The 12,726-nt window shown below is 60.6% G+C and overlaps 1 protein-coding gene across 1 annotated transcript; it reads left to right on the forward strand.

Annotated features, from left to right (window-relative positions):
- Positions 1–519: 519 nt before the first annotated feature.
- LOC135408446 (adenosine deaminase-like) lies at positions 520–7,158 on the forward strand. The gene is made up of 4 exons (XM_064643606.1): positions 520–627; positions 2,309–2,370; positions 6,711–6,833; positions 6,963–7,158. The coding sequence occupies exons 1-4, from the start codon at positions 520–522 to the stop codon at positions 7,108–7,110; spliced, it is 441 nt and encodes a 146-aa protein (XP_064499676.1). The 3' UTR covers positions 7,111–7,158.
- The last annotated feature ends 5,568 nt before the right edge of the window (positions 7,159–12,726 follow it).

Raw genomic sequence — 12,726 nt, forward strand, 5'->3', positions numbered from 1 at the left:
CAGTGTTATTGTTGGAGGAGCAGCTCCACTCAGGCTCTCAGCTCCTGAAGGAAACATGAGTGGGACTTCAGGAAGGGTGGGTTTAGATTAAACACTAGAGAGAAATTACGGTCTTAAGCTCTGCCAGGGGAGGTTTAGGTTGGATATTAGCAAGAAAATTTTTTACAGAGAGAGTAATCAGACATTGGAATGGGCTGCCCAGGGAGGGGGTGGATTCACCATCCCTGGAGGTTTTTAAGACGCGACTGGATGTGGCACGTCAGTGTTGGATCAAGGGTTGGACTCGATGATCTCGGAGATCTTTCCCAAGCTGGCTGATCCTGTGATTCTACGATTCTGTGAATTCTTCCCTGCGAGCGCGGGGAGGCACCGGCACAGGCTGCCCAAAGATGTGGCCGCGCCCCACCCCTGGAAGCGTCCGAGGCCAGGCTGGACGGGGCTTGGAGCAACCCGGGTCTAGCGGAAGGCGTCCCTAAACCAGGGCAGGGGTGTGGAAAGAGTCTGATCTTTAAGGGTCCGATGCCACCGCCCCGTGCCTGCCCCGGGCTCTGCGGGGCGGGGCCGGCGGGGCGGGGGCGGCGGAGCGGGAGCATGGAGCGGGCACCGGGAGTGTTCGGGGGACCCAAGGTGAGCTGGCGGCGCTGCCGCAGGCAGGGCTGGGAACGGGCATACACGGGGAGCAGCGGAGCTGGGAGGGGTGGCCAGAGCTGGCTGGAGCTGTGCGTGTCCCGTCAGCGCCGAGGAGATGGCACTAAAGGTGCCTGCGCTGGGAGTTTGGGTGGGTGCTGAGGGAGTTTGGGTGGGTGCCTTGCCCTGCTCCCTGTAACACTGCAGCCTCTGTGCTGAGCTGATAGTACAGGGATTTGCCTTGGGAACAAAACTTCAAAGCTAAAAATTAAAAAAAAAAAACAATGTACAAAGGTGATCCTTATTGTGGGGACTGCAAATGCACAACAATGTGTTCAGAGTGATGTTGTCTTTGGCTAAACCACTTCTTGAGTACAGCCCGACCCCTGACTCTTGGCACGGGTGCCTGGTTCTGCTGAGGCTGCATTGAGCTCAGCCATACCTTACACAGTGGTACCTTGTGTGCTCAGTCCTTCAATAATGGGGTACAGGGACGCTCTTGGATAAACTTCCTGCATCCACTTGTCAGCCGTGATGGCAGTGAGAGGTTGGCTTGGTGCTGCACAGAGTGCAAGGGCTCTGTTTATTGCTCCAGCCGGGGGTGGGTGTGAGATCCATGGTGGGTTGGTGAGGACGTGGCCCTGCCACCCCATGGGATGTCACCTGTGATGACACACAGCCACCAGCACCTGTTAACGTCACCACGAGTCTTGTACTGAGGTCAGTGAAAGTTGAGTAGTTGGTGCTGGGAGGATGGTACCAAAGGCTTCCCAGCACAGGAGTAACCTCCTCTTCCACAGTTTGATTAAAAAAATAAAATTAAACCTGCATTTTGTAGGCTATACTGTTACTTAAAAGAAAACAGTTGTGGAAAGATGAATATCTAGCTGAAACATTTTACAGCTAATATTTTCCTTCCCAGTTTGACTTCCAAATTACATCTGTCATGTTCTTCCAAAAGCCCCAGCTGGCTAATGGAAAAAACTTGCTTTTGTTTTTCTGGGGCTCTTTCTCCAAAATCCAATGTTTCAGCAATAATCAGGAAACAGGGTTTCAGAGTGAAAAGACCTGAGCTACTGTCCCATTTTTAATGAGTAAAAATTTAAGTGTTTTATTTTGAAACCAGCTTAGTAGCTCTATTGGACAACTTATTTTTTACAGCACCTTGTACCATGGGACTGACCTCTTGTGTAGGATTAGAGATCCTGTAAGCTCTGATAATACCAAGTAATTAACAACCCATCAGGAGCTGATTCTTGGAAGTGAAGTCAAAGTTTTTGTAATGACTCTTAGCAAATTAATTGGTGTTTGACTGCCTGTGACTTCAAGGAGGAGTAAGCTGGAAAGCAAAGGTGTTTGGGGTTTGCTTTTTTCACTCTTCCCAAACTCTGAACCACACAAGCTAAATAAGGATAGGGCAGTTCCTGAAAATTACCAGAAACTGAATAATTTTCTCAAGATTCATTAAATGTGTGAGCTGCAGCAGCTATAAGAAAATGCATAGTACTTAGATGTTGAAAAATAAACTTTATAATGATTATATTTTAAAAATATTTCTGTGCTTCCTTGTCATAATTTTGTCCCTGTATTGGCTGCATTTCTACCCATGTGAGTGCCAGCTACTTATCTCTGAACTTTTGCCGTAGCTCTAAGAATACCTGACCCATTTTTCTTATTGCAGGTTGAGCTTCACGTCCACCTGGATGGAGCCATTAGACCAGAGACAATCTTGTACTTTGGCAGGTGAGTTGTGGGGTGAGGAAAGCTCTGGGAGCTGCAGTTCCAAAGCATCATCCCTTCTGCTTGTCCAGGTCTGCGACAGAAGAGCTCCTGCAGGCAGCAAACCTGGCTGGTGCTGGTGCTGTCTCTGCCCAGATGGGTCCTCTGGCTGCACAGTGTGGTGACACTGAGCACATCCCAAAGGGCAGTGGGGCTGCACAGTGTGGTGACACTGAGCACATCCCAAAGGGCAGTGGGGCTGCACAGTGTGGTGACACTGAGCACATCCCAAAGGGCAGTGGGGCTGCACAGTGTGGTGACACTGAGCACATCCCAAAGGGCAGTGGGGCTGCACAGTGTGGTGACACTGAGCACATCCCAAAGGGCAGTGGGGCTGCACAGTGTGGTGACACTGAGCACATCCCAAAGGGCAGTGGGGCTGCACAGGTAGCAGGAGCATGAGCAAGGTGGTCATGGGTTTGTGAGCCGGGCAAGCCAAGAGGAGCCACCATGAGAAAAGCCCCGAAGGTGTCTCATAAACAGCTGCCTGCCTTTGAAGTGTGGCCGGGACACGGCAGAGCAGCTGTATTCTGATTCCTTTTTCCATGTTCCTAATTGCAAAAGCAAGTGAAATGACAGCAGGTGGGAGCGTTGTCTTGGTGGTGGTGGTGCCGTTCCACGGTTTGGGAGGAAAAACCCACCCTGCCCTGCTGCCTTTGAACCCTGGGCAGTCTGCCTGGTGTCAGCAGTCAGGGAGCCACGCTCGCGTGTGGGTGACCCCGGGAAACACTTGGCAGTGACTTGGAGAGAGGTTGTTTCCTTGACAGAGCCCACGTGCATCTTCTCCCTTCAGGGTAGAGGGTGTAGGAAGCACTGGGTGAATGATTAACTGGTGTGAGGACCTGGCTCCACACTTGTGGACAAAATAAATAAGAATTCTTCCAGCTGTCACTGATACCCTCAGATCAAGAAGGTTGTGAGCTTAAGGATTTCCAGGAACAGCTCTCGGGCACAGCTCTGGTACTTTGGGGAGGAAATCAGTTCTGAGGAGGATGGGAAGCAGTTCTGGGATCCTGTGAGCCCAGCAGGCTCCAAGGCAGTGCAGTCCTAGGGGGAATATTCTTTCTACAGTAGCTATTTCTGCAGGGCATGGCCATACCTTTTGCAGTATAGTCAGAGCAAGGAGGGTGGATCAGAGCTGTCCATCCCATTCACTGCGGGATGTTGGCACTGAGCTGAGTCAGGGTTCCTGCTGGTGGGCTGCAGGGCTGGAATACACGTCCAAATGGACAGATGGGTCAGTGGTGACTCCCTGGGGCTCTGCTGGGTCCCTCTGCCAGCAAAGGGAAAATGCTGTAGTCCCTGAGGAGGGCTGCGGGAGCCCTGAAACCCAGGAAGCACTGGCTGTCTGGGGATCCTGTGCCAGGATCCTTGCTTAGGGCAGAAACCTTCATTGCCTGAGAGTGTGCCGAGTTACCTCTTATTTTTAAACAGCCCTGACATCCCCCAGAGCTGCCAGCCCTCGGGTGGAGCAAGGCTGTGCTATTCGTGAGCTCTAAAACTTGCACTCACACACAAAAAAAAAGCAGTGGGGCAGTGCAGGAGGCTGTAGGGGACTGGCTGCCCTAATGACCTCACCCTGGGCAAAGAAGGCTGCTTGTGGTCTATTTTTAAAGGTAAATAGCTGGAAATAAATTTGCCAGGTGGTGGCGTAATATAAGCCCGAGCTGCTGCACAAGGTCCCTTGGGCAGCGCACTGCTGAACTCGGTGGTTTTTAGAAACTTTGTCTCCAATTCTGTCAGATCTGGGCCAGGGTTTGCATCCCCCCTGCCCAGCCAGAGGGTTTAGAGCCATGGCAGATCCCTCATGGAACTGGGTGTCCCCAGGAAAGCTGCCCTGTCCGAGGTGGGATGGTTTGTGTGGTGCTGCCCATGACTGGAGGTGGCTCTGGGCAGGATACCAAGGTGCTGGTGGGCACGAGCACGTTCCCTGGAGCAGCTTTGCCTCAGGAAGGATCCCACCTACCATCAGTGTTGGATGGGGCAGCAGCAGCTCCCAGAGCCTGTAGCAGTACGTTCGGATACATGTACGGAATAAAGACAGGTGCCAAAAAATACTCAAACACACAAAATATCTTTTATTACAGTGAGAATAATAATACTAGTAATAAACTTAGCAAGAGGAATTAAAAACTAAAAAAAGGATACAAAATAACTACCTTATCGGGTGGCATTAAAACAAATACTACGAACAGCATTTAGTACAGTATTAACTAGTGAAAAAGGGATACCAAAAAAGGATCTTAACACAATATTATGGATAACACGATATTGGTTAGTAAAAAGGGAAACTAAAGGAAAAATACTATAAACATAAAAGGGGAATTAAAGGAACACTAAAAGGATATTAAAAAGTTTGTTCTCTCAGTTGCTTCCTATCAATAACCTGTGCTTACCCCCACAGACAGGCCAGGGCTGCCAGGATCTGCAGCAGCTGGTCGGTACCCATGCTTAGCGGGCGTCCCCACGGAGCAACACAGTCTCGGTGGTAGGATGAGTATCGCTCAACTCAGCAGTCCCGACACCCCATTTTTATCAGTTCCACATTACACTACGTAGGGCCAGTACGTAGTATAAGGTGATGCCTGAATGGCAGCCAAACACCGCCTGATCATGGCAACAGTCTGCGCATACCCTACTTGTAGGGCAAGGGGCGAGCGACCCCTGCCCACATCATCTTCCTCCCATCATCATCTTTCTCACCCCTATGTATGACCTCTACCACTGTGTTTCAAGGGTAGATGTATCTATCTTGCAATATGTAGCAAAACCAAGGAAAAACTCAGCTCTGATAATAGGGGATATCAAGCTGACTTGCTAAAAAGCACAATGGACCTTATAAGCTGACTTGTTGAAAAGCACAATGGACCTTACATTTAGCTTCTGCCACGAGTTACATTGTACCATACTCTAGCTGGTTTCACATCCTAGTATGATTTCGTTCTCACGCCTATATGCTCCATTGATCATCTAATTCAAAAGTACCCCCCTTACAGAGCCACACTGGCATGATCCACCAGACCTCCTCATCCAGAGACTTGACTCCAGGGTGGATCATCCCAAAGCACTGCTGCTGCTGCCTGTGCAGAGGCAATCCTTTGGGAAGCCCAGGGAAATGTCAGGGGAGGGGCTTTGCTGTAGGAAACTTTCCCTGGGCAGGTGGAGGGAGGTGCATGCCGGTTCCTAGGGCAGACACTGATGTGTCGGTGCCATGGAAAGGGCAAGGCAGGGAGGAAAACCAATGCCTTGGAAACCATGAGTGTTCCCTGACAGCAACTTAATCTGTGCAGATTGCATGTGAGGGCTGAGCGTGGGGCTGGTTTCCTTCCTGGTCGAGGGGGGAAGGAGCAATGTTTACTGAGCCCAGGAGTAAGGGTCCTTTGGACTGTGTCCCTGCATGGCTCCCTGGAATGATTGCTGGTACGGAGACAATAAAGCTGTCTGTGGTGTTTTGTCTCTATTAGCAGAGATCCACCAATTAGCTGTAATTCATTGTGGCAGGAAAGAGGATTAAAAACAAATATCTAGTTATTATTCCAAATTTACATTGGCTTGTGCAGGGTACTAGAGTGTGGGGGTGGCAAAGCCTGCCCAGGAAGCCTTCAGCACTCTTGACTGGCAGCCCAGCTGTAACCCCACTGCCCTGGCGACACCTTCCCCCACACAGTATTCCAGCTGCTCCAGGGAAAAATGGCCTCTCCCCTCTTGGAAGTACTTAAATGGGCTTTAGCATTGCTATCCCTTTGGTGAGAGCAGTTGTTGCCATTTGCTTCTGCGTGGAAGGTGTCCCTGTCAGAGAAGATGCCACTACAGTGCTGGGCTCGGAACCAGCTCACTCACAAGAACTGAACCCCTGAACCCTGAGCCATGACACTTCTGCCTGCATGATCCCAGGCCTTAGAGCATCCTCTCGATTTTTCAAACCTTTGAGCCTGCGTAAGTGGATATTGACTTTTCTAAAGAATTTTGGCAATTCCTAGGACTAGGAGGTGCCAAGAAATAATCCAGAGCCCCTTTAGATGAACTTCTTAAGCTTAAAATGTGCCCTGGCTGTGTTCCTGCACGGTCAGTCTGGGCTTGTCTTTCGGTTTGTTTGTGCTTTGCCTGTGTTTTGGATTGCCTTCCTCCCCACTGAGATTCAGGGCAGCAGCCACGAGGAGATTTTGGAAGGACAGTGTGTGCTGTGTCTCTTCTGTGAAGGAGCAGTGGTTGATGCTGCCAGCTTGGGATGTGATCGCTGTGTGAAATGGATTGATCAAAAATGTGATGCCTTCCCTGTCAGTGACACGTGCCTTCATTTCCAGAAAAAGAGGGATCCCTCTCCCCGGTAATACTGTTGAGGAGCTCCTGAAGTACGTCAGCTATGACACACCACTGACACTTCCCCAGTTTCTAGAGAAATTTAATTACTACATGCCTGCTATTGCGTAAGTACCCTGCTTTTTGCTTCTCCCCCCTCAACCCTTGGCAGCATCCCTTGGCTCAGCCTTGGAGGTTCCCTGTGTGCCCTGGGGGTGAGCAGTCCCAGTTGATGGGTGGCACTGCTGTCCCTGCAGGGGTGACCGTGAGGCAGTGAGGAGAATCGCCTACGAGTTCGTGGAGACAAAGGCAAAGGAAGGAATCGCCTACGTGGAGGTCCGGTACAGCCCTCACCTCCTGGCCAACTCTGGCGTGGATCCCATCCCCTGGGGACAAGCTGAGTGAGTGATCCTGCTGTGCCAGGGAGCTGCTGGGTGGCCAGTTGGGCATGCAGAATGCATGACTCACTCCGGGCAGCAGCTGTGTGTCCAAAGCTACTTTCTCCCCCATGCAGTGAGCACCAGCATGCTTCCACCTCTCCTTCCCACCTGTAGGGTTTTTCATCTTAAATACCTCTGTCTGCTGCTGTGTTTTAACGTCCCTTGCTTTGGGTACTGGATTCTGCATGTGCAGGGCAGCTGTGCTCAACCTTCTGGCTGGAGCTGTTCTCTGTGTGAGGCAAAGCAGCCTTCAAATGTGGACTGCCTGCAAAATGGGAATTTGAACTGGCAGAGATAGTGGGTGGCATTGGAGGGGGCTGGTGATCCAATCCTTTCCTTGCATATCATCTCCTCTGTGATGTGTGCCTCTTATTAAATCAGTACTGGGCTCTGTGGCCCCTCCAAAATGTGCTGTGGTGGGCATTGAGCCCCATGCTTGCCCGTGCCTGGCTGCAGGCAGTTGTGTGAGATGCTCTGGCAAAGAGGGGGTTCCTCTGGGCAGGATTTGCCCCTGGTTCCCTGAGGCATTTCTAAATCTTACTGTCATCTTCACATGCTTCTGTGCCTGACATCTGGTAAATGTGGGCATGGCATGGGTGTAAAAGGTGCTCATAAGTTCTGGGTGGTCTCATCGGGTGCCTCTGGATGTTGAGGCGCTAAATCATTCGTAGACGACCTGATTCTGGGTCAGGGTTTCGTACGTAGCAGAGCAGCTCCCTCGCTGCGATCTATTGAGAATCAGCCCTCGACACAAGCTTTTGTCCTCCGTCCGGCCGTCCGGCCGTCCGGCGGGCGGCGGGCCGGGAGCCGACAGGGGGCCCCGGCGCCCGGCGCGCGCGCGCCGCGCTCGGCCCGGTCTCCCTCTGCGCGGGTCCAAGGCCCGATACGCGGGGTCTCGGGGGCCGGGCCCGAGGGCGAGCGAGAGGGGGCGCGCGCGCGCGCGCGTGCGGGCCGCCGCCGGCGGCGGCGCGTCCTTCCCTCCGCGCGGGTCCCGAAACCCGATACGCGGGGCGGGGGGGCGAGGCCGCGCGGCGCGGCGGTGCCCGCCGTCCTTCCCGCCCGGCGCCGCCCGGTCTTCCCTCCGCGCGGGTCCCGAAACCCGATACGCGGGGCGGGGGGCTCGGGGGGGCGCTCCGGTGCCGAGGGGCGGCGGCGGCGGCCGAGGGGTTCCCTCGCCGCGGGGCGCGGGGGCCCCGCCGCCGTCGTCGTCTCCCCGCCGCGGGGTAGACCTGGTAGCCCCGCGGCGCAGCGGGAAGCGGCCGAGCCTCGGCGCCCCCCGGGCGCGCCTGGGCGGTGCGGGACGAAGGCGGTCCCGTCCACCTCCCCGGTGCGTGCGGGTGGAGCGCTGAGGGTCGGTTCTCCCCGTTGCTGGGTGAGGCGGGGTAGACGTGTTCCCGGCGAGGGGACTTAGAGCCGGAGCGGCGCCGCCGCCCGGCCCGGTCGCGGGTAGACGTGTTCCCGCCGGCCGGCGGACTTAGAGCCGGAGCGGCGCCGCCGCCCGGCCCGGATGCGGGTAGACCTGTTCCCGCCGGCCGGCGGACTTAGAGCCGGAGCGGCGCCGCCGCCCGGCCCGGTCGCGGGTAGACGTGTTCCCGCCGGCCGGCGGACTTAGAGCCGGAGCGGCGCCGCCGCCCGGGCCGGATGCGGGTAGACCTGTTCCCGCCGACCGGCGGACTTAGAGCCGGAGCGGCGGCGCCGCCGCCCGGCCCGGTCGCGGGTAGACGTGTTCCCGCCGACCGGCGGACTTAGAGCCGGAGCGGCGCCGCCGCCCGGCCCGGATGCGGGTAGACCTGTTCCCGCCGACCGGCGGACTTAGAGCCGGAGCGGCGCCGCCGCCCGGCCCGGATGCGGGTAGACCTGTTCCCGCCGGCCGGCGGACTTAGAGCCGGAGCGGCGCCGCCGCCCGGCCCGGATGCGGGTAGACCTGTTCCCGCCGGCCGGCGGACTTAGAGCCGGAGCGGCGCCGCCGGCCGGCCCGGTCGCGGGTAGACGTGTTCCCGCCGGCCGGCGGACTTAGAGCCGGAGCGGCGCCGCCGCCCGGCCCGGATGCGGGTAGACCTGTTCCCGCCGGCCGGCGGACTTAGAGCCGGAGCGGCGCCGCCGCCCGGCCCGGATGCGGGTAGACCTGTTCCCGCCGGCCGGCGGACTTAGAGCCGGAGCGGCGCCGCCGCCCGGCCCGGATGCGGGTAGACCTGTTCCCGCCGGCCGGCGGACTTAGAGCCGGAGCGGCGCCGCCGGCCGGCCCGGTCGCGGGTAGACGTGTTCCCGCCGGCCGGCGGACTTAGAGCCGGAGCGGCGCCGCCGCCCGGCCCGGATGCGGGTAGACCTGTTCCCGCCGGCCGGCGGACTTAGAGCCGGAGCGGCGCCGCCGCCCGGCCCGGATGCGGGTAGACCTGTTCCCGCCGACCGGCGGACTTAGAGCCGGAGCGGCGCCGCCGCCCGGTCCGGTCGCGGGTAGACGTGTTCCCGCCGACCGGCGGACTTAGAGCCGGAGCGGCGCCGCCGCCCGGCCCGGATGCGGGTAGACGTGTTCCCGCCGACCGGCGGACTTAGAGCCGGAGCGGCGCCGCCGCCCGGCGGCGAGTGGACCCGGTCTCCGAGCCCCGTGGGTAGAGCTCCTGTCCAGGTCCGGCAGCTAGAGCCGCTCCGAGGGCTCGGCGAGGGCCCTCGGCCGTCGCCGAAGCGCTGCCGTTTCCGGCCGGTGCTCCGAGCGTGGCACCGAATTCACGGAGCGAGCAGACGGCGTGCGACCGCTCGATCCGTCGGTCGGCGCGCCGGCGTGCCCTCCCGGCCCTGCCCCGACCTCCCCGATTTCCCACAGTTCTTAGCGAGTCCTTCCAGCGCGCATGCTCCGTCCAGTACTCTCCCGGGGGGCTCGTTGCGGGGACTCCATCTCCCGTGGCCCTTTGCGGCAGACTTCCTCTCCGGCGTTAAGGCTTTCCCCTGCCCCGAGGCTGAAAGAAGAAACGTTCTCTGCGGGGCGGGGAAGCCGGGGGAGTAACTGGGACTCTCTTTAGGCGGCACGGCTGCGGCCGACCGGGCTCGGCCGCCTCGGCGCCGCCGGGAAGAGCCGATGTCCGAGAGTAGCGGCTAGAGCCGGTCTCGGGGCTTAGCGCTGCGCTTTCTGCCCGGCGCTCCGAGCGTAGCAGCCTTTCCCCTGCCCCGAGGGTGAAAGAAGAGACGTTCTCTGCGGGGCGGGGAAACGGGGGGAGCAACCGGGACTCTGCCCGGGTGGCACGGCTGCCGCCGCCTCGGCTCGGCCGCAGAGGTGCGCAGCGGGTAGAGTTGTCGTCCGTGCCCGGCGGGTAGACCCCTGGTCCGAAGCCGGCGGGTAGACCTGGTGTCCCGGGGCAGCGGGTAGACCTGTGGTCCGGGCTCGTCGGCTCGAGCCGCTCTCCGAGTCGGGCGGCTGGAGCGGGTTCCGAGCGCTTAGCCGAGGCCCTCGGCGGGTGCCGAGGCGCCGCCGTTCCTGCCCGGGGCTCCGAGTGGGAAAGAGAGGGCGTTGTCCGCGGCGCGGGTCCAGAGGGGGAGTAGCTGGGACTCTCTTAAGGTGGCAGGGCGGCGGCCGACTGGGCTCGGCGGCGGGGGTGCCGGTGGGTACAGCTGCTCTCGGAGCCCGGCGGGTAGACCTGTTGTCCGAGCCCGGCGGGTAGACCTGTTGTCCGAGCCCGGCGGGTAGACCTGGTGTCCGAGCCCGGCGGGTAGACCTGTTGTCCGAGCCCGGCGGGTAGACCTGGTGTCCGAGCCCGGCGGGTAGACCTGTTGTCCGAGCCCGGCGGGTAGACCTGGTGTCCGAGCCCGGCGGGTAAACCTGTTGTCCGAGCATGGCGGGTAGACCTGGTGTCCGAGCCCGGCGGGTAGACCTGGTGTCCGGGCCCGGCGGGTAGACCTGGTGTCCGGTCCCGGCGGGTAGACCTGGTGTCCGAGCCCGGCGGGTAGACCTGGTGTCCAGGCCCGGCGGGTAGACCTGGTGTCCGAGCCCGGCGGGTAGACCTGGCCTTCGGGTTAGGCGGGTAGACCTGGTGTTCGGGCCCGGCGGGTAGACCTGGTGTCCGGGCCCGGCGGGTAGACCTGTTGTCCGAGCCCGGCGGGTAGACCTGGTGTCCGGGCCCGGCGGGTAGACCTGGTGTCCGAGCCCGGTGGGTAGACCTGGTGTCCGAGCATGGCGGGTAGACCTGGTGGCCCGGGCTTCCGGGTCGACCCGTTCGCCCAGTCGGGCGCGGCCGGCCTCGTGCCCCGCCGGGTGCTGTCGAGCATCAGGTCTACCCGGTTCCGGGGCTGGCGAGCATCAGGTCTACCCGGTTCCGGAGCCGGCCGATGCGGCCGCCGCGGCCGCCGCCGGCGGCCTGCGCCCCGGCGGCGTCCCGGCGCAGGGCCACCAGGTCTACCCGGCTCCGGCGGGACTTAGGCGCCTGTCGGCATTTTCGGGGTAGACCTGTTGTCGCGGCCGGCCCCGGAAGTCGGCCAAGGGGTCGCTGTCGGGCGCCGCCTCCGGTTAGGTCTAGGCGAGAGGCGGCCTGCTCTCGCGCGCCTCCCCGCTGAGGAGCCTCGAGCCGCTTCGGAGGCGCGGCGGCGCCAGGACGCGTCTGTCCGTATTGTGGGCAGGGGTTGTCTAGCAGCGCGGGTTCCGAGGGCCCCTTTTCTTCCGCGTCTGCTGCCGCGCGGCCTTCGGCGCGTGCCACGGGCCGGCCAACCCCACGAGCGGCAGGAAGGCCGGCGCGAGAAAGCCGCGGGGCTCTCGACCGGCTTCCTCGGGCGGGCCCGATGACGGGAGAGGAAGACGAGAGCCGAGCGCGAAAGCGCAGCCGAGGGAGTGCGGGACTGGGACGGCCGAGGGGGGCCCGCGGGGGCCCGACAGCAGCGTCCAGCCCGAGCCGGTGGCGGCTGCCGGCTCCCCGAGGGCCCCGGGCGAAGGCGATGGTGTGCGAGGGCGGCGAGGCGGCGGCGTCTCGTCCTTTCGGTGGGCCGGCCTTAAGCCGGCGCCCGTCGTCCGGCGGCGGCGGCGGGCATTGTTGCGGGCGGTTGGCGGCCGGGGCTCGAATGGCCGAGCCCGCGCGGGCTTTTTCCTTGGCCGCCTCCCGAGAGCCCCGAAGATGGCCCGGGCCTGGGTGGCGGCGCCCTGTCCTCGGCTGCCGGGCGGCAGCGGTGCCGGCGGCGTGCCGGGGACTGGCGGTGGGCGTGCGGCCTCGCCTGGGCCCGGCCGGTTGCCGGAGGGGCTCGGTGACGGGACTGCCCGATGTCGGGCGAGGCGGCGCCCTCGGCGCGCCTCGGCTCTTTTGTTCGTTCCCCCTTCCTCGACCCTAAGCCGGGGACCCACCCAGCGGGCCGAAGGCGGCGGCGCCGGCCGGCCAGGCTGTGGCCGGCGGCCGCGCCGGCAGACCGAGAACCCGACAGAGTCGCCGGGGAGCCCTGGGGCCGCACGATGGCCGTTGGCGGGCGAGGCGGCGGCGCCTCGCCCCTCCCTCCTCTTAGGCCGGCGCGAGAGCCACGGCGGCCGGGCGGCCCGTGCGGTCGGGCCTGCCCCGCCGGCCTGGCTGCCGGAGGGCTGGGTTCCGCGAAGGTCTGTCGGCCGGGGGCCGGG

This window comes from Pseudopipra pipra, unplaced genomic scaffold (genome assembly GCF_036250125.1).
Source record: "Pseudopipra pipra isolate bDixPip1 unplaced genomic scaffold, bDixPip1.hap1 HAP1_SCAFFOLD_47, whole genome shotgun sequence".
Lineage (NCBI taxonomy): Eukaryota > Metazoa > Chordata > Aves > Passeriformes > Pipridae > Pseudopipra > Pseudopipra pipra.

Bases quoted from the DNA above. Each gene is read 5' to 3' on its own strand.
- LOC135408446 (XM_064643606.1), top strand. From the start codon at position 520: ATGCCACCGCCCCGTGCCTGCCCCGGGCTCTGCGGGGCGGGGCCGGCG. The intron at 2,371-6,710 runs GTGAGTTGTGGG...CTTCATTTCCAG, and splicing joins ACAATCTTGTACTTTGGCAG to AAAAAGAGGGATCCCTCTCC. The intron at 6,834-6,962 runs GTAAGTACCCTG...CTGTCCCTGCAG, and splicing joins TACTACATGCCTGCTATTGC to GGGTGACCGTGAGGCAGTGA.